At 39.3% G+C, this 24,219-nt stretch overlaps 1 protein-coding gene across 6 annotated transcripts in view; it reads right to left on the minus strand.

Annotated features, from left to right (window-relative positions):
• The window catches only part of LOC308121044 (neurexin-1a-like), a 242,416-nt gene that overhangs the window by 34,259 nt on the left and 183,938 nt on the right, over positions 1 to 24,219 (minus strand). For 4 of the 6 annotated variants that reach the window (XM_080482073.1, XM_080482072.1, XM_080482068.1 and 1 more), the window contains 3 exons: positions 9,193 to 9,364; positions 2,448 to 2,537; positions 838 to 1,157 (listed from right to left, as the gene is read on the minus strand). In XM_080482073.1, coding sequence (XP_080338199.1) covers positions 838 to 1,157; positions 2,448 to 2,537; positions 9,193 to 9,364 — 582 coding nt within the window. The remainder of the gene's footprint in view (positions 1 to 837; positions 1,158 to 2,447; positions 2,538 to 9,192; positions 9,365 to 24,219) is intronic. The other 2 variants (XM_080482071.1, XM_080482070.1) reach the window with 1 other exon arrangement.

The following is a 24,219-nucleotide window of genomic DNA, read 5'->3' on the forward strand; positions in this document are numbered from 1 at the left end:
CACATGGATCTTCCGTTTTAATGTAATGTGTTTGAAAACACGTGAAGCCAATTAAGGTCGCTTGATTATTCTGATGTTGTCGCGCCACAATACAGTTAAATTACACTTCTGATAGTGACCACAATGAGTCAACACAAACTTTGACTCACAGGATGAGTCATTGACCTTTCCATCTATAATTGAGCAGGTTAAAGCGACGGCAGTAGGGATTCAAAGCAAATACGGTCGCTTCAAATCTGAAAAATAAAACTCAGAATACATTTTTTGAATTCACAGTTGGTGATGTTTTGCAAAGATTTTAATTTAAAAACCCGTCTCTCCTTGGCAGCGCGTATGAACTAACAGCATGATGGGCATTTTATTGGATAGGACACACATTTTGTGTTGCATTGTTTAGTCACACATTGTGACATTTGAGAAGTAATATGCTCCTGCAGATGCTGCAGCGTTCAAGCGCAACAGATAAAGATGATGGAGGACCTCTGTGATGGTTATCACTAACACACACACACACACACACACGCAGACACCTCATGGTGCCGTATCTGATTACAAACAGGAGAAATTCTCAACAGTGTCTGGGGTACGGCTCCCCATAGTGAAAGAACCCTGTTTTTTTTCGAGCCGTTTTTAGGTCAGAGGACTTAAAGAGAATGCAGACCTGATGTAAGTAAAGCATGCCTTCTTCACAAAAGATCATAATAATCATCAAAACCAGGATGTCTTTAACCCCAGGTTGTGCTTTGAATGCCTCACAATATAGATCAAGCCAAGACAATAATAATAGGAATGACATAAAAAAAAAAAAAAAAAAAAATCCCTTTGAGATGATCTTACCTGCTGGGGTTCTCGTGGTGTCGTCTGCTTGACTCTCCTGCTGGACGCTGTGGTGGTGGTGATCTCCATGATGGATGTGGATGTTTCTGAGCGGTTGGCTGTGGTACTGGACTGCGGTGTGATTGAGGAGGGTGAGTCCCCCACAAGTCGCACGCTGCCCTGGATCCTTATATTGGGATCCCCCTCTGCAGCCATGTTGAACACCTTCAGGCCATTATAGTAGAGGCCCGAAAGCTGGCCCTGAAAGGATCGACTCCGATCTCGCTCCCAGCCCCCAATCTGTATAGTGGTTTGGCTGTTGAAGATCGTAAGTTGTCGCCCTGTGGGAAAACAATGTTATATACGAGAATGTTGAATTGTAGACTCGGCAAATTTAACTGAACAGGAAAACAAAAAAAGGACAGAAAGACAGATTATTTGCCCACTGGCTAATGAGACCAATAAATTACGGGCTGTAGAGGCAAACCCTGGTAATTTATTGCAGTTATAATCATGAGTGATGCCTACGAAAAGAAAAGGAGGGGGAAAAAAAGCATGTAAAATAAAAAAAACCACGCAATTTAGAAAGTCAATGCAGCTTTGCTAAAACAACAACAGCAAACGCTCTAATCTAAAATAATGAAGAGAATAGAGATTAAAACGAGAATATATATATATATATATATATATATATATATATATATATATATCCAATGAGAGATAGATATAGATATATATATAGATATAGATATATAGATATATATATCTATATCTATATGGATGATATAGATATAGCAATTTTTTTTTCTCCAATATTTCACAGATACATTTCAATATTTCTCTCAGTGCTTCTTTGTAACTATTCGTCCTTTAAGCAGCAGCAAGCAAATCAAATGAGAAATTAAACTTTAAGAAGATATGGTTGGGCACATGAAAAACAATTAAAGTAAACTTTTCATGACATCATTATCAAAATGCAGAACAGAAATTAACACCAGAACATAACAATGACGGGGGGCTAATTTCACATTTTACATGAAAAATATGAATTAGTTACTGAACAATAAACAAAAAAACAAAGCATGCACTCAGTTTGTTTTATATTACAGTTCATTGATCTAAAGCCCTATACATATTTACAAAGTCTGTTAAAGGGACTCAAAATTCTGATGCCAATTCATATTGCAAACTATTTATCACTGCGAGCAGTTTAATCAGAAAATATCAAATAACATTACGTGCATATGCACTGAATTGAAAAGTGTTTCAAATAACACACTTTTCCAGTCTGATCTTTTAAATGTATCATTTATGTTTACAGCAAAATGCTATAATAATTTATGAACATTTTAACAATGCTGACATTACTCCATTAAATATATTTATGTTCATATTTACAGTCCCTTTAACCATAAGTTGACAATAAACACGTATTATAGTAACTGACACTCATAAAAAATAAATACATTATAAAAAGTATAAAACACTAAAAACTAAATTTAACTGTTCATACTCATTTTATTTTAAAGGTTTACTGAACATTTATTATTTAAGTTTATTATTTACAAAATCTTGTTACAATTCGGTTATGATCAAATTATTTTATTTGAAATTTTAATCAGTGATTTTACCTTTGTCGAGTAGCCATTCGTCAACTACTCGACCAAGTCGGTATGGGATTCGCTGTCTAGCAATCGCCAGGCGTTCGTTATCAATGTTGCCTTTAAAGTTTAAAGAGACATTTCATTGGTTACAATCTGTAAGGTCAAAGGTTAAATATTCATACTTATTGCTGGAGCTGTACAACTGCACAAAGCTTTTAAATTTAAAAAAATATTTTAAAAAACAAGATTTACCGAAACATTATTTGAACAATCTTTACTCATTTTATTTTATTTTAGCCAACAAATTAGGCCTATGTTAATCGAAAATAAGTGAACTAGCATGTAACTGATTTATCTATGTTAATCATATGTTAATAGAGCTGTGTAAACCAAAATCCCAAATTTATACATAAATTACACAATCTTCACCCCAAATATGTCCATCCCATTACTCATTTCCCCCCTAAATCTTTTTAACTGGCTTTTAAACTAGTTATCACAAGGGAGAACTATCTAATTTATCACTAAATCAACCTTTTATGGGTTAAATAATAAAACAATTTAACTTCAACGTATTACAAAAGCCCACCCCCATTTATCAAAAACCTAATTGACAAAATATGGTCATCTAGTTTCCATTTAACCATAAACACAGTATACAGTATCACGAAAAGAGCATCTAGTCAGAGAGAAGTCAGAACATAGTGTCAAAATAGGTACATTCACAATCAAACCTTTTGATAACACAGCTTTGACAAGAGCTACGAGTCTTAAAGAAGGATACGTCATGAGTCACGATGTGGGGTACAGTATACACTTTGTGGGCATCAAGAGTCGATAGAATTGTGGTTTACCAAAGGTATCCAGAAATTAGCCAATAGGTGAGAGGAGAAAGAACAACTATGGAAAAAACTCCACTCCAAGATTGGAGGCACTCTTTGGCAAACTCTGCATCACCCTTTTGTCAAGGCCAATAACCTCTCCAGAACACAAGACTTTCAGAAAAGTGGCACTGTCTGTGAGTGCTTTCCCCCTTGGTATTGTCTGCTGAGATTGAATTCCGTCAGCTCCATTCTTCCGGCAGATTGACAATGTTTGTCCCATCAACTATATTAATTCAGTTCTGGCAGATAAAAGATCCGGTGGCTAACAATGATTCGGCCCAGAAAAGCTTCCGACAGGAAAGGATCGCACAGACACAGGGTTAACCTTGTAAAAGATGCACAGTTTGTCTGATGAAAGGTCTGAGAGATAAGAAGACGCATATGAAGACATTTTTTAAAGGTGCCTGCTTGAATTACTGTAGAGGGTCAGGCTTTAGGGCTAGTCTCTACACCTCATGGAATTTGGCTGCAGTCGATTACGTTTGAGCACAATGGACGGGCAAGGAGATTTAGTGGAGCACTTCTCCCTCACCATTGATGCAAAGAGATAGATTCCAGCATTACGACAAAGTCACATATAGTATGTAATTTGATTTGATTGGTTTACTGAGGAAGCAGCAATTCCCAACCAGGCCCAGTTGTCATACAGTATACTGGACACTGATTTGACGAAATGTCCTATGTTTTATCAATCGATATCCTGTACCCGTCAGTCATGTTACTTCGGATGCAATGACATGGAATATTAACTCCGGGTCTCAAAATCCATTTCTTTTGAAACTTATTCTAATTCTTCACAATAATACTATTCTCACTTTTTGCTGAGTTCCTAAAGAACCAGTGTACTGCAGTAGTTAACATGTTACTCGACAAGTAAAGTGCATAAAGGTAAATACATAACCTGTAATCAGACACATAAAGTCGATGATCAAAGAACGCATGATTTATAAGCTTTTGAGCAAGACACTGAACTCCAAACTGCTCCCAGTGGATGGACTGAGCTGCCTTGCCAGGCAACCAACCGCCTCTGTTGGTGTGTGAATGTGTGTGTGTGAATGTGACACACATTGTAGAGCACTTTGCGCTTTGTTATATCAGTGAACTCCATTTACCATTATTGTAAGATAATAGTTATCAAGGCAATACATCACAAAATCAGTGTCCAAAAAATGATGTCATTATGTCTGTCCATATTCTTCATGAGGAGTTTTTGTTCCATCATGCACTAACTCGCCACTGCTGTTTTATCAGAACATTGATGGACTTTGTTAATTCCTGTCACCTCCATTTGTCAGTCATGGGGTGTTAGTTCTGTCACCTCCCCATTTCCTGCTACTGTGACACCTCATCTAAAGAGAGGTCAGCATCAAACTGGGCTCTGGAGAGCAGTTAGCCTACAGCTGTTGAGAGGACAGCAAGGACATTGGAGCTTATACTGAAAAAGACTCATACACCCTCATGAGAGCGACATGTTCCCTCAGTTCTTGATATATGTACGCGGTTGTGAATGCTGGCTCCGTTTGGGTGACAGTCGTATGCAACATGTTATGTTTCGCATGTTGTGTTTTTTAAACGTTTTTTTTTAAATTAAATTACAGCTTAAGTATTTGTTCACAAGTAAAATGTTTACGCAATGATAAAAAAAGACAAAAAAGGAATGTCTGGCACACAAATGTAGAAATACAAATGTATATCCCCACACGGAGCACGCCACGGTGAGGAAAATCCCTCACTTTTGTGCACAATCATGCTCAATTTTCAAAGACAGTCGCAGTGCATCTGTTGGCTTGCACGCTGTACGGCACTCAGTCTATCCTTTCTGCTGAGGTTAATTAAGTGTGGATATAATCAAGATCTGATCGTGTATTGATCCCCTCAGCGGGACACTAGAGTGTTAAACAATGCTATCCCCTGGGCTTTCATGCTGTAGCGGAGCCTATTCATTCCGCCTGCGAGAGGCGCCTGTGAGTGCTGCCGAGTGGTGATTCGGTTTTGGTGTGGGACAGCCTGGCTTATCTCCACCGCCAGACAGCAGCGATTCAGCTGAGCTGTCCCAACCGACCCACATTGCCCTCACTCACTTGTTTTCTTTTTTTGTTAATAAAGTGGTCAGATAAGGTAGCAGCTTTATCTCATTACTGGTCCGAGGATGCTCGCCACATTAAATGAACAAATATGCAAATGCTTCCTCTGTTTATGGAGCGGTGAGACTGAAAAAGGAGGAAACTAAACAAATCTCACTATTATTTTTTTTATGATTGTGTTTTCTTTTTTTTCCTGCTCATGCTGCAGAACTGGCCATTGCACCCTTTTTTTTATTTTTTTTTTAAGCACCTTCAGTTATGACTGCTCGCTCAATAGGCTGAATAGGCTGAACAGAGGGGGGAAAGAAAGCAGACAGGATGGATCTTTGACGGATCAAGGTAACCCTCCTCCTTCTGTATCCCACAAATCAGCCTCTACACCGCAAGAAGGAAGAAACAGGACAGAGGGCGAGATCAACATGGGGCCATGGGCGGCGACATATAGAGGTAAAAAGGACAGGAAAAGAGGGGCCAGAGAACTGAAGAGTGGAGTGAAAGACAGAGAGCCCTATAAGTGCACCACGCTCTGATAACAGTAAAAAAAAAAAAAATAAGGGCAGGGACTTCTCCATTATCTTTGTGTGCTGCGCGTGTTCATTGGGTGCTCCGATAGAATACTGCACTGTACCCTCAGGGCCTGGCAGCATCATTGTGATGGTATTACTTCCATGGCCAAGACTCGGGAGAAGGGCCTGATTTTTTTGTTGCTGCCCAGCCTTGTGTGTGTGTGTGTGTGTGTGTGTGTGTGTGTGTGTCTGTGGCGCTTAATGAAAGCAGGGCAAGAATAAAGGAAAAAAAGCACCAAACTACGACGCAAAAAAAGCTAGCGACGCGTGTGCTTTGCATCTCATATTCTAATAAAAGCGCTAAATACTTTTAATGGCCCACAAGTATGCAGTACGAGACTTTTTAATGAGATTACAAGGGCAGCAATAGAGGCTCTGGTGAAGCAATTATTCCCTTGCTTTGAGAATGATCGTTCCCTCCCGTAGAAACTCCTCCTCTCTGTCTTCCTCACTCGGCAGCCATCATTTTTATCTTTGCTGTCTACTCTTATTATAATCACTGCTGATCTGTGAGTGGCCTAAGAGTGGCTGAGGGCTGCTATTATGAATGTGTTAGAGGCATACATGGATACTAATCAAACTACAGGCGAGCTGAGAGAATAATGGCTTTGTGTGCTGGGGGTGAGGGGAGGAACTGCACAGTAATTGTGATTAGATGTAATTAGTCCGCTACGAGCCTAATAAGGTAGCTGGACTTGGCACTGTTGCTGATGCATGATTGGTGGGGATGAGATGGGTCACTTTCCCCCGCTGCACTCATAACTCAGCACTCACATTGACTTATTTATATTATTTTCAAACAATGGAAACTTTAAATGATGACAACCCTCGCAAAGGACACGGCCGGAGAAACGGGGAACTGTGTTTTGTGTTTCATTGATGTCAAAAAAGTGAAATCTTGGGACTATTCTACTACTGTTGGTATCACTATTTCTTCTTCCAAATTATATTAATAACAATAAATATGTGAATCATTTAACAACATTGAAATTACACTCCTTTTAGTCAAAATATTGTTACTAGGCTTGTTTTCCAGCTCTCTTGTGCAACCTTGAAAAAAATGTGTTGTGTTGATTGATTGTGTCCAAAAGGTTTTAATATAACTGTATATTGAGTTTCAAGGTTAGAATTTGCCATGGAGGTGAACATACAGCATTATAATGACAGCGCGGCACCGCTGTTAACTCACATTGTTGTACATATATTTCAACTAAATCTATAATTCAAAACAACCCTGCACATAATTAAAAGTCAGGAATGATGGCAGAGCCATTTTACCGGATTACAAAACACTGCACAAGTAAATAAGACATTACAAAAAAGTTTTTCTCAAATTTTCACTCCTTCAGCACATTCCACTCAATGCAATTTGGGGTTCAGTGTCTTGCCCAAGAACACTTCGCCATATAGACTGGGGATTGGGGATTTAGCCGCCCCACCTGCTGAGCCAGTGCCCCAACAGAGTAACAGCCCAAAATAAATTAGGAGCACTGCTGTATTTTTATGACTGGATATGACATAAGCCTACAAACGATTAACTTTAACAAGCACCTGTAAGACAGGAACCTGGTAATAATGCTTTATCGGGCGATTCATTTCCTAGCCGAGGACATGTTTCACACTGCAGGATTAGAATTTGAAGTAAGCCATCATCCTCACCATTGAATTTCGCAAAACAGCCATAAGTTCCTTTTACCCAACTCGGACGGCACATTTGCATGTATCATCACATGTTGTTCGGGACTGCGGGTGTTTGCTGGTTGGAGATTGAGATGCAGCACGCAGGCATTTTACCCCGCTCTGTGCTCGGCCTTGTCCACAACATGTCAGAAGCCATTAGTTTTTCCTTTGCCACCCGAGGGCGAGCAGTGATGATCGAGTCCCCGTCATAAAACCCCCCTTTCATTTGGATGAACGCGGAGGTCACAGCTTAAAAAGGTCACCAAACATTATGCAAAAAGGGAGAGACAGGTTCGATTGGTTTCGTGTTTACTCCCTCGTTTACGTGTTTGTTCAGTGGTCCACTCATTTCATGCAGACTCACAATCTGACAAATGTTTTCGACTTGCCGCTGAAGTATTTCCTCCGCTGCTGCCCTCATGTTTGCCCGAGACTCGTTGTCACTCCGCTTTAATCCTCTATAGCTTTTGCCAAAGCTTTGAAACAGTTCAACAAGTTGACAATTTCACAAGTAGAAGCCTTTAAATTCATAGTACTGACATTTCCACATTTCGACATCATACAGAAGTATACCAGTGTTGCAGAGCTCTTGGTCATTCAAGGACTTTAACCTTAAACTTTTCACTTCAAGTTTCATGACAGAAAATTCAAGGTTTGTTTTTAAACCGAACGAAAAAATACAAGCAACTGTGTATAAATTCCAGTGCCGGTACAACCCGGTGTTGCAATGTCATGTGTTAGAACTTACATGACTTTGATTTCCCAGTTACTAAATACTCATTACAAGCGGTGATAATTAGTAAATTCATCTTCGACTGTCATGTAAACTGTGTTTATGCAAAGTGTTACACAAACGAAATGATTACAAACACTCATGACTAAGAAAATTAATCCAGCTCCATTTTTGTTTGGGAATAATTGTGGCCGATGCTGTGAAAGTGATTAATATAAAAATCCATGTTTTTGTTCAAACTTGAAGCTGCGATGAAGTCGATCATCTGCCATTTAATTATGAGTCGGGGACAGGTTCATTCCAATTGTGTTATTACAGCTTTGTCTGCGCCACCTCCTTGATTCAATCAATCTACTGTATTGGTAAAGGAATAAATATTGGAATGACACACAATTAATTGGCACTATAAAGGTTGTAATTCTTCTGTAGACAACTGATTTATTTGGGTTAGTGTGAATAGGAATTTCTAAGTGGAATAATTACACATTTAAGAAGTTTGTTTTACAAACACGTGGTGACGTTGTGCAGTTTCTATTTCATACGATGAGGATGTGCTGTACATTTACATAGTGCTTGGTACTTTAACAAAATAGCAATACCAGATTAAAGTATCAGAGAATCACAAAAAAAAAACCAAAACTCAGCAACACTGGTATTATTTGTAACAATAGCTGGAAAACAATGTATAGAAAGCATTTAAAATACATGCCAAGTCAAGGTAAAAACATCCTAACAGACACGGTTCTTTATAGTAATCAGCATCATATTATCACTGTATTGCTTCCAAGCAGGGGCTGATGTATAAAACCAAAGTGGGTGACTCACCTGTGGGGTAACGCTCAATGACAGGCAGGTCATCCACCTGCAGAGTGGCATTACCCCCACTCCTCGTAAACTTCACTATATGGTACTTTCCGTCATTTACAAACTTAGATGTCTCCTCAATGTTAATGTCGTCTGTTCCGACATTAAATACAACAGCAATGTTTCCTTTTTCCTGAAACGAGAAGAGCACAGAAAGCCAACGGTTTCAGTCATCAAGCATTTTTTTTTTACAACGCACAGTGCTTCCATTGAACTATGAAAAAATAAATACATATTGAGGACAAGTGGGAGGAGAGCCATATATTTTTTTCTTTATGTGGATGGACGGTGAGTTAGTGCTTTTCATCGCCACCGACTCTAGTATTACGTGCGCTCCTCATTTGAGTCTGCATATGTGTGAAACAAAAATCAAACAACATAAAGCTAAAATAGCTACAAATGACAGTTACAACTGTTGATTGGGTCTTTCTTGAACAAAGGTGTTTTTTTGCGCCATTCAGTTTAACAAACTACTGTTTACTCCCAGTACTCAAATGCAACACATTTATGTTCACTTTAAAGGTTTTGTTACAAATGTACAACGTTGTTCATTCACATACAGCAATTGTTGACATATGGGAGGACAATTACTTTTAAAACTACGTAAAGGCAAATCATTCAACTTGGAGTGTGGAAGGTAATCATTAGATGATGACAAAACTGCATCAACGACCTACTAGAAAAGCTATAATTGAATGCTAAGTGGGTCACTGCCCTGCTGAAAGGAGGTGCAGGGCCATTACTTTAAGGGCCCAGAGCCCATTTTAAGCATATAATTATAGTTTGATCAGAGGTGAAGATGAAATTGATGTGTGGTGCTTGTTACCACTGTCTGCAGAATTTATTAGAATGAAAAAACACAGGAATTGCAATCATTTTGCATCACAATGATGACATAAAACAAGTAAATTACTCATCCTGTCACCCATGGAGTGTTTTCATTTAAGTGCGGTGAGATGAGTCTTTCGGTGTGTACGTCCGTCCCCCCAGTGAGTGTCAAGTACAACAACCTACGCTTTCATCCAGGCCTGCTTATGGCTCATACAGTGTGTGAGGCTACTTACAAGTGTTTGTTGTACCGCAAGGCCTGCTGGATTGACCATAAGGCAGATTACTGTACAGATTAGTGCTTTGGCAGCCAGATCGACTCAACATATGTGTTGATTTTGAATGTGGCTTGATGCGGCTGTGGCCTAAAAAAATAACTAAATAAGTAGATAGTTAAACAAACAAACAAATAAATGAATAAATAAAGAAATATATAAAATTAAGTGTGAATCTTTCGGTTGTATTAAAAAGGTGCTATTATTAAGCAAATAGCATAAAGACGTACAAGCTGTGTCAAAGAAAGTTTGAATTCAACTTAATCAAAAATTCAAAGGATGCCTATCTAGTCTTAAGAAAAAAAATGTTTTAACAGTTCATGTGCAAAGTCCCCGAGTCTGTTTAATCCAGCTAAGATGAGAGTGTATGCTGGTGTAGCACCTCTTCCTCTCCGCTTATGAGCTGCAGAGAAAGGAGCATCTGGTTGAAAACTCAACCTACTGTAGCAGCGTAGCGCTCTGCATGTCATTATCCAGTCAGCACAGCCAATACTACACTGCATCTCCATCTCCTCTCCCTTTCTCGCTCTCTCTTTTTCCCATATGCACAAATTAAATCTTTTTCAAAGACCCCACTAAACACACACACACACACACACACACACACACACACACACACACACACACACACACACACACACACACACACACACACACACACACACACACACACACACACACACACACACACACACACACACACACACACACACACACACACAGAGATCCCTTAAAGTGCAGAATGAGTCGAGTATGTCTCAAGAGCCAGAAGCTAAAGTGCAATTAAAACCATTTGTAATGTGTCACACCACATTACCAAAACTAGGACAAGTGTATGCTCTGCAATGTAATTTCAACAGATTATATAATCTCATCTATTAAAGCTACAGCACTTAGACAATTTACTGACTGCTTGCAGGCCGACACAGCAACTGGAAATCAACAACGACTTATGTGTGGTTTTCGGAACTGAACAGACAAATCGATGATCTGTAAACACGTATATTGTAAATAACTGCAATCTGTGTTTAATTCAAACGAATAATACAGCCCTGCACGAAGACAACAACTCCTCTGTATAGGCACAGGAAGACATCATCTTGAACAAGCATATGCCACCACCAGACCTCATATATGGTTGATTTTCACACAGTTGCCTCTTAACTTCGTCATTATGAAGTAAAATTCAACATAAAACAAGCATCTGTTATTTCAAAAGGGAACTTTCTATCAAGGACTTGCACACAGTGAATGCATTAATTCAGAACTTTTTTAGTGCCACTGCTCTTGGAAAAAGAGAGACAGGAGGGAAAAAAAAAAAAAAAAAAAAAAAAAAAAACTTCAGTGGAGGGACCAACCCAATTAAAATCCTGCTTTTAATAGCCTCCTTCAATTGACTTTTAATGTTCCCCATGGTCTTGTTAATAAATTTACTGCATTTAGTCACAAACTGCCAACTCAAATTTCCATAGCATAGAAAAAGCCGACTTTGTAGTCTTGGAAATGATGAAGAGGTAGAAGAAAGAGTGCAACAGACAAAGGACAGACCACAATATCAGATTCAAGTAATTAGATTAAAGGCGACGACTGAATCTTCAAATTGACGAAAATAAAATATATATTTTTTGGCATCTTTACAGCTCATGTGTCTCCCAGAATAAAATGGTAAGTTTGAATTATGTTGCCACTGGCGTCTGCGCTGGGCTGGCATCGGCTTTAAACACCAATATTGTGCTTTATAAATAATAATCCAATATACTTCAACATTTCTTGAAATTTGATTGACTTGAATTTTTTTTTTTCTTCCAGTTAGTTTAGCAGTGAGAAGAGCCTAATCCGGGAGCTTTAATGGGGGTGCAGGCTTATGTCAGAGAGTGATTGATAGCTGCTTATATAAACCCAGCCCATTACACCCTGTACCATTTTAGGGCTGCTCACTTGGTAAGTGCTGCCCCCCTCCCACACAAAAAAAAAAGAAAAAAAAAAAAGAAAAAACCCCCGGGAACATGCTGTACATCGCAATCATACCGCACCCGAAGAACTCGGCCCTGCCTGACACTCCGCACGCTGCCTTGATTAATTGCTCATGAAGCTGCAATAGAGTTTAATTAACTGATGAAGTTGATCCACCATTCTCCTCTAATCTGTTCTTTTTTATGCTCCTCATCCATGCAGCTGGAGGGTGGAGTAGCTGCAGCAATACTCAGGGTGTCAGTTTCTCGTTAAAAATCCCCATCTGCGCTCATTATACAAGCGCAGAGATACTTGTTTCCCTCGCTATAAAGCAGCAAAACAGCCTCTGCAGGCCGAGTGTTTTCCTTAAATTATTAGAAGCACTGAGTAGCATGATTTTGTTTTTCAAAGTCAGTCAATGTTTGAGCAAGTATGTGTTAAATGCTTCAAGTCATTCAATTTAACTTCCCTTAATGACTTAACTTAGAGAAAAAACAAAAAAAAACTTACCATAACCCCGGTAAGCGTGTTACCATGAATAATGAATGAATCAATAAATACATGATACTTTAATGTTTTACTTAAAAGATAGTGAGCATGTTGCTCACAGCCTGCCCAAGGCTTAAAAACAAACCAAGCGAAAAACTGAGGCACAGCAAGTCAGGATGATCCGCTGACGTTTCTAATGGTTCACTGAAGCAGGCTTATTGTCCCAGCCCACGTAAATACAATGTGAAAAAGAAAGGAAGTGAGAAGTGGTATTTGATATGGTGTCGGGCCTCCTCTCAAATCTCGGCGAAAAAGAACACCGCGGTGGAGGCTGTCCTAATGTTTGGCTTGTTTGTGAGTCATTCATGTTGACAACCATTGTGCACCCGTCGCATTTTATACCTCACCAGTCTGACACCATCAGACTGCAACACATCCCCCCCCCCCCCCCCCCCCAGTGCACATGTCTGCGAGGGGGGTCTGATGATAGGTGGGACCGCACACCAGTCATGTCTTTACTGTGTTGAGCGTGCGAGAAGAGCGAGCGCATGTAAAAGGAAAATATTACGCTCCTACTGTAGAAGCTAAATGTCTTAATGAAGCAAGGCAAAGGCAGGGCGACTGTACTGTTAACCTTATCTTTTAATTACCTCCAGCAGTCTTCTTCCCCGCCGTTTTTTTATTTTTTTTTGCAAAGCTTGGTTAATGAAATTACAGATGTAACGGAATAATCAGGAGAATGAAAAAGGATTTTAGTTCCATGCACCATGTGGTGGACATACCATGCAGTATGCCATAACGACACACCTGAAATTATGGATCCATAAATATAAAGACATACAAACATGTGTTTATGTAATCACAGAGACGTTTTTTTTTTAATTGTGCGGTTAATTCTGGAGGCCATATAAAAGGATGGCTGTAGAGCGGAAGAAAATTTAATTTTAGCCTCCGAGAAGCACCATATGATACATTAACTTCTTAATATCCCACACAATTTAACGACGTTATGAACTGTGGCAGGCCAATTGTCTCTATGGGCTTGAAACTGGTGGGGCCCCATATTTAATTTCATTTTGCACTTATATGATTACAGTGGCAGAAAAAGCTAAAAATTGACTTGTGACATGTCAACACTTTTCTCATGTATGTATCGGCTTACAGGAGGGTATTTTAAAAGCAGGTGTTTCTGCACTGTAAATGCCTTTGTGCCTGAATGGTGCTATATAAGTACTTTTACCTGGTTTCAAACTATGTTATGGCACAATGTGTAATGTTTAAGCCACGTTTGTGCTTTTGCCGACAATGACAACTAACTACAGTGCGCCCAGTTTAACACTCAAGGTTTTTGGCATTGCAGGACCTTTGGCCATCACTGTGTTCACTCTTCTTTCAAACAGTATTTTGCAAAACATCGACGTAATGTTGAACCTGCTGCCTCCTCACTTTTTAGAATATTATAGGGTAGTGTTAAAAGCAAAACAAATGTATTACTGTAATCTAAAGTACTGCATACTGTGAGACTGACCTCCCTCTAACACTGCAATGTGTTCCTCTGTTTATTTCGGTTTTGCACATGTTGTTATTATTAAGAGGATGACTCACGCCGTCAGTCCTTGCCAACATCTTAACATCCAAAAATAGCAAAAGAATGCGGTAACTACAAGTGTTTTGTGATCTCATTGCTACACACAGCTGAGCAATGAACCCATAAAACAATGAAACATGGACATTTGATTCAGAAATACAGAATACTAATCAAACTCTACTCATCAGATTTATGATCCGTTGAGCCACGAGGGTCACGATGTCTAACTTTGCTGTTTACATTGGGACTTCTTGCCTTGGGCAGAGTGTTTGAAATGAATGTGATGCATTTACGTTAAATTTATTTTGTGTATATCACCTGCATGCATAATTGCCTTGACAATGCGGTGAGGCCACATGTCATTTCGCCAAGATGCTGCCCTGCCTACACCATAATTAATAAAGGAACCAGTGCACTTCCAGCCTACAAGGACTCTCAGTCAGAACAGTAGGCAGCAGATTTATAACAACACAGCTTTTATAAATAAAATTGTGTCAAGAAAAGACATTATTAATGTGGTTGTTTTTTTTTTATTATCAACCCGAGGTACACTTTCTACGTTTCCTATTTCTGCCTATATTAATGGGTTTTCAACTTTATTTTAGTCATAAGCTAGAATATGTTGGAAATCATGAAGCAAGGTTGTACCTCAAGCTTTAGTTCCCCCGTTTCAACTCACCCCCATCTCCAATCATTTCTAGCCTGGTGAGGTATAAGTGCATTTGCTGGGAGCGCTGCTTATTTCAAAATCAAGTCTGCCAGCTAAAGTGCCTAATTATCTGTGAAGTTGGCTTGAAATTATTTCCATTGCTAGGAGACTATCAAGTGGATTTCTGCGGGAGAGCGCCACGAAACCCTGAGTTTATAAATCATCAAATCTTTGCAGCAGTTGTTTGAACGAGGCCATTAAGAAAATAAAGTGACACTATTGTACAATGTGAAGGCACAGTCCATTTTACACTGCTTTTGTAGAATGCGCCAGTAAAATATACATAAACCCCTAAGTCAGATAAAAGCCCCCAGAATATACTTTTTAATCATCAGACGTCGCGTCTGGAATTTTACATTCAGCGAGAAGTGACAGTAGTGGCGGTAATAGGTGCTGCTTGGTAACTCTTTTCAAAAGTCACCACTTGTCTTTTCCTGAAGTGACATTTGCTATCTGTCTGCAGACTTTCCCAGCTCCCTCTTTGGCCTGCCCGTGACATATTCCATCAAGAGAGGTCAAAAGATATCTGAAATTTCGTTCTCTCTCTCCTAAAGAAATCAATTCAGGTTTCAGGTGATTCTCCTGTCTGTCCACTCGTGACAGCTGGCGTTCAGTCGGGGTGAGTCGACCTTCAGCCTTGTCCTCTCCATCAGGACTTCCTGTGTCCCCACTGAGCATAGTCAGAGTCCAGCTCACTTCATCTGTACAATTTTATCCTGCAAGCTTTTCTCACGGAATGAGATCAAACATAATCACGGGTGTATTTGAGTAGAATGGGGACGGTGCAATCACCTTAGAAAGAAATAGAAAAAGAAAAAGGCCCTCATGCAGCACTCCAGACATAGGCCTGATGGCAGGAAACATATGCTGTGAATGACCCTTAGGCCACAAAAACTTCCAGACACTGAACACAACAAAGACCCTGACAAATAGTTTGTTGTGTCTACCCAGATAGTTTCAAGTTTCTATTTGAAGCCCTGCATATTAAACACATTTATCTAAACAGCGGTGTGGTTTGTGGGTAAAGCAGGGAGGACATCAAATAAATAAAGCAATGAGTAGAATGTAAAATTTAAATTAATTCAATGAAAATACAAAGCTTTTGAACACTATCTTTTATGTAAAATGTGATGTTGTTTGTGATGCACTTTTAATTTGACCCTCCAGGAGAGAACGACACATAGATCAGAAGGTGTACGTTTGTATTCTACTATGCAAATCACACATTTTACTCACAGTACGTATAATACCTGCATCTCTTGAGATTTGGATCCTCCAGGTACTTCAATTGACTCCGGCAGTTCAACAGCATGCATGCGAGGTTAACTAATGACCTCAAATTGCCAACAGATGATAGTGAGTGCGTGTAACTGTCTCATTCTGGTGTTTGAACTATGACGAGTCCAGGACGTATCCTGGCTTCACTCGGAGTGAGCTGAGATTTCCTCCAGTGTACTGCGACCCTGGATAAAGCTGTACAAACAATGGGTGGATAACAATGCGATTTAAAAGTCTGATTTGTGAGCAAATTTGTCATTTGCGTCTGTGCGTTTAACTCCCGTTCAGCAAAAGTGTTTTCACTGAACCGAGCTTTGTGTAATAATGATATGAAATAATGAAATCATTTCACACAGTTGTGCTCTGATGTCTTGTTCTTTCAAGATCGGTTCTGCTGCGCGTTTTCTCACTGTATAACCCCCTCTTCTAATTGTGTGACAGGTTGGCGAATCTCATAAAAGGTGTCGCACACATTTTACTCTCAGTAATCCAGAAACACGATTTCAATTCAGTTCAGCTAAATTATGTCACATCTCCATAATTATGGCATTGTGTTTGCAATTTGTAACTGCATAATGATTTGGGCACCTGATGTGTCACTGAATTTATAACCGCGTACACGTGTCATTTTGACTGACAAAATAAGATTTATCTGTAGATTTGAGGCCATAAACTTGTAAAAATGGCACAATATAGCATAACAGGGTGCAACCAAGGACTATTTTCCTAGAGAGCAGACATTCACTCTGACTATAAAGTGCCATAAAACTCTAAATGGTTCTCAGTTTTCTCATGGCTACACTTTGGGCTGGGTTTGATATGCAAACCCTGAGTAATACTAATACAACCAGAATACAGCATATGTGGCATCCTGGTGGGCTAAAATAACCTGGCTGTCAGTATGCAGATACAGAGATGTAACCAGGGGAACAATACCGTGCTCATCAGGAACAGATGTGAAGTCGTGGGGTGAAAGATGTTCAAACACTTGTCACAATTTACTTGATTTATAAAATGTAGAGAATTGTGGCTAATATGAATGGGTAAACAAAGTGGTAGCAATTAATATAAACCTGGTTTGTCATCACGGCAGGAAAAGAAATTAAAGCTTGTAAAGAGAGATGTTTTCCTTCTCAAATTTTCTCATTTGAATATAAGAAAAATCCATTCAATGTCACCTCTATCATCTCTCCATTGCTTAGAAAAGCAGAGAAACAAAATCTCAAAATAAATCTGATTATTTTTGGATGGTTTTCTGGTAGTGCAGCTTCACGCAAGACACATTTGCCAAACACTTCAACTAATGTTGGACGCATAAAAAAAAAAAGTAAAAAAAAGAATATTATTTCTGATGTTAGTGGCTACAGCTGATGAAATCTGTTGGCAGTCTCAACATGGAGAGATATTCCCATACACCAACTGTAACGCACAATAGAGAAAATATCCACTGCAGTCTGTAGTTCTTGTTAATGCCCGATCCCGTCAGATCTCGAAAGCTGAGCGAGGAAGGGCCTGGTCTCTACCTGGATGGGGGACCGCGAGGGTACACCAGGAAGCCTGGGTGAATGCAGTGAGGGAGGTGGTGGTTGGAGTGGCGGATGGTGCAGTTTGGCAGCATCGCTTCCGTCAGTCTGCCCTAGGGCAACTGTGGCTGCATACGTTTACCACCATTGAGTATGGAGTGAATGAATAATGCAATGTAAAGCATCTTTCAGTGTCCTGAAAAGCGATATATAAAACCTATGCATTATTATTATGATGTAGTTAGATGCCATAGCAATGCCATGTGCACACATGAGGGAAGTCGAATGTGGAAAAATGGCAACATTCGGATTTGATCATTTGGAATGAATACTTTAAAATTCCAAACAAATCTTTGCACCTCCTGTTTTTTTCATCTCTTACACCGTCTATTCATCACACAAGCAGTACAGGCGCTTGTTCATTTTCAATCCCAGGCGGTGCAAATGTATTTCAGTCAACTTTAAAACACTGACATATTCAATGCAACCTGGAATAAATCCCAATTAGTTGTTTGCATCCCTTTAGAATATGACAGAACATAAAATGATATGATCACAGCTTGAACAGTGTGTGAAAACTGCATTACAAAGATCCAAAACAGCAAGTCAGATTTCTCTCAGAGTGACAAATCCAAGTTAGAATTACTCTTAATTTTCAACCGGTCAAGTATTTTCCTCCCTTTCTTTTGACCTCCTGTAAAAGTCTAGCCGACCTCTACTCTCTGTTTATTTTCTCCCTTTTACTTAAAAACCCGTCTCTGTAATTATTGTAAAATTGTAACCGATTCATTATCCCATTACAAATCTACAAATTATAATAAATTGTTGCACAACTAGTGACTAGCCAACAGAAGAACAACTTTAAGTGAAAATGGACAAATTCCTTTACATGTGAATGATCTACTTGAACTTTTCCTCACATTAGTCGAGATGGAAATCGAGTCACATTTTCCTTTCGTCCTCACCTTTACCTTTACTTTGCATTGTGCAACGTTACCAATCTGCACATTCTGCAGATCGTCCTGCTGTTTTAATTTGGTGCCTTAATATACCTGCTGTTTCATATGTACAATGCTGCCTCTACCTCTGCAGCAACTCCTCACACTGTTCCTGGCAGCAGGCCTCGCACTGTATAAAATCTGTGCATAATGTCATTTCTTTTTCTCACTCTTTTTAATGTGCTGCTCCTCTTGTCCCTTGGGCAATTATGTTCTGATTCTAAACAGCTATTGGGGAAAAATTACTTCTTGCAAAAGCTGTCTCATGTGGTGATTTTAACAGTTTACACCACTGAACCTTGACACACTCACTTTTAACCACAAGTAACTGCAAAAGGTCCATCCTTAAATGGACTCCAAATGTACTAATATGACAACTAATTCCCTTGATAATAGGTTGTGACAATAAAAAGAATATTTATTGTATCTGTGTTTTCACTTCCTTACAACCACTACCAACAAAAAAAAGCGATATCAGCCAATTACATCATAATTCACATATACAGTACACACATTTTATCTCATCAAAAGCATTTGATGAGATCCTTCTGTACCGATTCCTGTAATTGGACAAATTGGAAAAATAAGTCAGATTTATTTTTTTCCGAATCCAGTCAAAGTAAAAATACAAAGAAATGTTTGACTATAGGACGTCTTACATAAGGCTATTGTGTTGTTGGATTTGTACCCGTGGATGTCGTCCAACTGTCTTCAGCACAACAATATTCCTGGCAAATTTAAAGCTATTGTACATTTGGCCCCAGAAACTAAAGAGAAAATACCTCTGTTGTCTGTTACATGTCCAGCTCAAATTAGTCTTTAGCAGCCTGGAACCCATGAACATTTATTATTAGTATACTATTGTAATATATTCAAATAATTGCACGTCATCTATTTTAGTTTATCATGGGTTACTTGCGGTACAACTGTGGAGGTTAGATGTTGCGAAGCCTGTTATAGTAATAATGAGACACAACAAATGGAGCCGTGATTAAAAACAACGTGAACTCAGTCAAAACACAAAATTGAGCTTAGCTCTGAATTTAACCCAAAAGAAAGAGTGTTACTTCCACTTGTTGTCCCCAACTGAACAACTTCCCTGCTCAGAGCAAAAAGGAACACTTGGTATGTATGAGATGATGAAAACCAGAATAAGAAAACAACAATCAACAGTCTAGTGAGATCAGACTAGTAATATATCTATAATGCTTGTAGCCGGTGTTTAACTGGGTTGAAGAGTTTTAGGGGTCATTTTTCCTTTTCAAGAGCCTTGGAGTACTTGCTTCTAATACTTCTACACCACTGGGGAAGTGCCAGGCTTTAAAATTGCCACCATCAATCAAGAGGTTTTAAAGGATGCAACAAGCAATTTCATGGATGACTTTTTTCAACTTCTTCCACATTATTCCCCATCAGGCCCGTGTATTATTGTGCCACTTCTTTCCCCTCAAACTTAGCGGTTTCTCTTTGATTCCAGTGCTACCCGATAAAGAAGAGTCGCTCGGTGCTCTCTCACTTATTAATGTCCAGTGACTTCTTCATTTTTTAGGGCTTACATTGCTCATGTAGATTCTCCGCCGCGGCGCACAGGCAAGTTCGTGGTACAAGAGATTCACATTAAAATATCGAGAAGAGGAAATGTTAAGTTATGACAAGGACTACATTTTATTCAAACCTCAGAGGAATGGAACTGTGTCCTAGATACCTCAAGATAAAGGAAGAATATAGTTGCTTTCACAGTATTTTCATAAAAATTCTAATCCCTGACACTTTTGTAAAGTCTTCTTTTCATAAGAGCAGCTGAGAGATGGGTGGGTTTCACGTTGTGGGGCAGTTGTGAGAGAAATGGATACCGTTTCTGTATTTGTGATACAAAATCAAGACTCTGTGTTTGCTCGAAAGCCGATCCCCTTCAACAAAACAGAGGGGTTGAGATCTAATCATGTACCCTAATCAATCAAAGCTGAAGCACGCAATGGATACGATATAAATTGATGGCAAAAGAGTATCCCTGACGGAAAAAATCTTTCGAAAAAGGAAAATTACGGGGAAAAAAGGACAATGAGAAAATAAGAATGAAAATCTATAATTTTGACCGCTCGTCTTCTATTTATGCTATTTGGACACAATGAAAGAATCATTAAACAGCACGAGTCAGCTAAAAAGGGGGCAATGTTGTCCTACTTGAAACAAACAAACAAGCAAAAAGACATGATACAAACCGCAAAGAAGACACAGTGAAATTATCATGGGGGGATAACCGTGGAAATGTGTGATTCCTGCACCAAATGGGATATTTACTGAATAGCCGTTTTGTCTCGTGTTCCTCAGACAGTCCTCAAATGCCTTTCCGCCGCTGGCCATATCTTTTTGAAACACAAGGGAGTCTGCCGCTTCCACAGAGCCCCCTAAAGAGATATGGGATCATTGTCTTTATCCGCAGGTCCAGCAGCTATTTGTGAGCAAAACGGGGCCAGTATCGTTCTGCTGATGGATGCTCCGATATATCGCAGAAGATTGTTAGCCAACAATAACACCCGGAGCATTACAGAAAATATAGCTTCTTAGTGGTTGTGTCTTTCATGTGCTTTCTTGCTGCCCTGTACTGATATGTAATTTACAGCCGAGCGATCGCTAAAGACAGCAATTGTTTTTTTTCCTCAGTTAAGAGTCCACAAAAGTTATTCTAGCTTAAGTTAATGACTTGCTGCAGTCGTTAAATCACCATATCCACAAACACTTTTAACAAGCTTTTAGATACGGATATTTCTCAGCAATCACTAAATTTCAACTAAGTTTCCAAACACATATGTCTTACAAACTTTTGAGTTTTTAGGGAAACATGAGAAAATGCAACATGTATTTTAAGGTTGAATTCAGGTTGACTTAATATATATATATATATATATATATATATATATATATATATATATAATACAAGCCAGTCAGACTCACTTGAGACGGTTTCTTGTTTTCACAGTCTGAGTGAAGAACTGTCAACACCTGCCAGCTTCCTCGGTACACATGGCAAGGATTTAAAATGTATCCCCCCTTCACGCTGTCCTATGGCAGACTGACATTATGGTGTCGAAGAAAATGCCTGTTAGGGCCACGGAGCAAGGTGACAAGCCTGGCCAGGAGCGTGTGATTATAAGCAGACTGAGTCCTTTCCTGACACATTTTCAGAAAATTTAAGTTTCAGTGAGTTTCCTCTTTGACTCCTTCCTCCCAATTAGCACAATCCCATGGCAATCAGCATTGAATTAAAACCATCTCAATCATCTCAATCAACAATGAGATGATACAACTGTAATTCAGTTTTTTTTTTGTTTTGTTTTTTTGTAAGGATTTAAAGAGGCAAGAAAACACCTCATTTGGACCACTCAATTCCAGGACTGCATACAATTACTCTCACTTGTCATTTGCTTTGTGCACAATAAGGAGCACCTGTGCGGGGATAAATGGTGCGGAGCAAAACTCAGCCTAAAAGCACGGTGGCAGTGGTGCCGACAGCCCATCGAGAAGGTGACGACAAGAAGAAACCAAGTGACAAATATTTAGATGTTTGTCATCTCTGTGGCACTGACCAGGCACTTTCATCTTTGTTTGCTCTGCTTTGATGCAGCTTTCCCCTCTCTTCCTTGTATATCCACACAGTACAACATACAAACAGAACAGCAAAGAGGAGCCTTTGAAATGATCCGCCGCCTCTTTAAACTGTTGTTTTGTGTCCCTGTAAATGTATCTAATTCTTAAATAGCTACTGCAGGCAATACGACGGTGCTGGATGGCCGACGTGCTCTCTTGGGATCTGGCTGTTAATGCCACTAAAACATTCATCTCCTCACAGGCCATGCTGGTCATTTGATATCCATCAATTGATTATCTTTAGAGAGTATGGGCCTTGTAGCTCTGCACTGAGCCATGATTGAATGGTTAAGTAGACGCAGTATTGACAAATTTTAATTGTTGCACTGCGAGAAAGTCAATTACATTTGTTCAAATGAATGAAAATTGATTAAGGCAGGCAAGAAATTGATGGGAGGAAAGTGTACAATACTCTGAGAGCTGTTGTTTATTTTTGTGATTATTTAGAACCTTCTAATGTGTCGATGTCACCAGGCCACTGGTTTTGTGTCAACTCCTTTTTGTTTTCTTCGGTAATTGAATTCCAAGATACCGACCGCACACTGGACTATCTCAGCCCTTCAGAAATGTAAACTCAAACACTGACTAACGGGGCTATTATGCAGACAGTTATTTTCTATTTAAAACTCTGCATTTGTTCTAATGTTATTACAAAATGGTGGCCTGTTTTCTGGACCGTGGTGGATTTTTTTGGGCTGCCTGTTATGGCCCATAAAGGAGCCTCTCTTATCGGCGGTGAAATTAGAACAAGGAAATTGAGTGTCACTAAAGTGCACCTTAAAGCCTGTCAAATAGAAGACTGAGCTCGTTTCATTCAGCCTCCTTGGAAGTTGTGGCCAGCATTTGGAAGAAAGATGATTTTCCTATAACCCTTTAAATTTTTTTCATGCTAAACTGCCTTTAAAAAAGAGCAGACTCAATAAAATGCTACCTGAGCTCTAACCTCAAAGTATCACCCACACATGTCAGCAACGACAACTAGTACCCCGCTGATGTGAGCAAAACAAGACATTAAGTATATAAAGCAGTTATTACACCCTACATCTAAACATCCCTGATAATGTAGAGGTAGGTTCAAAGCTCCTCCATAGACAGTCTTGTGAAATCATTACTTCTTTTTTCAATTGAGAGTCTCAAGTGAGGCCTTGATCCCAACAATTTTCATCTCTATTTCATCATGAATATGTAAACTGCAGCTATTTCTCTAGTAAAACATGATCCGTGGGGGCCAAGGCAATGTGATGAAGACTTGTGTCAGGCCAAGTGAGCTGGAACTGATGGTGCACATAATTAATGGTCTGAAATAGACTGAGAATTAGTGCTGGGCTGGGATGTTAATTGACTATGATACTTGGGCTGGTGCCGCTCAGCCCGAGGCTCTTACTCTTCTCCCTGCGCTTTGCTGTATCACTTTGCTTCGATTTTCACTGTGTCCTATTTCTTCCACTCCTCGCTTTGCTTTTTCCTGAGTTTTGCCTCCTACTCAAGTCCCCTTTCCCATTTTCAATCTCATTTTCCATGTTTCTTATCCTTTCCTTGACAGTCTATACCTCCAAGCTATGCGGAACTTAAAAAAACAGAGAGGAATACACATGTGATGCACATATGACAGAAACTTTGGATGGTCTCTTTTGAAGAACAGGAAAAAAAAACCAAAAAACTGTAATTATGCGGGAAGTAGTACCACTAATAGATTTAC

Source organism: Lipophrys pholis (assembly GCF_963383615.2).
Source record: "Lipophrys pholis genome assembly, chromosome: 15".
Taxonomy (NCBI): Eukaryota; Metazoa; Chordata; class Actinopteri; order Blenniiformes; family Blenniidae; genus Lipophrys; species Lipophrys pholis.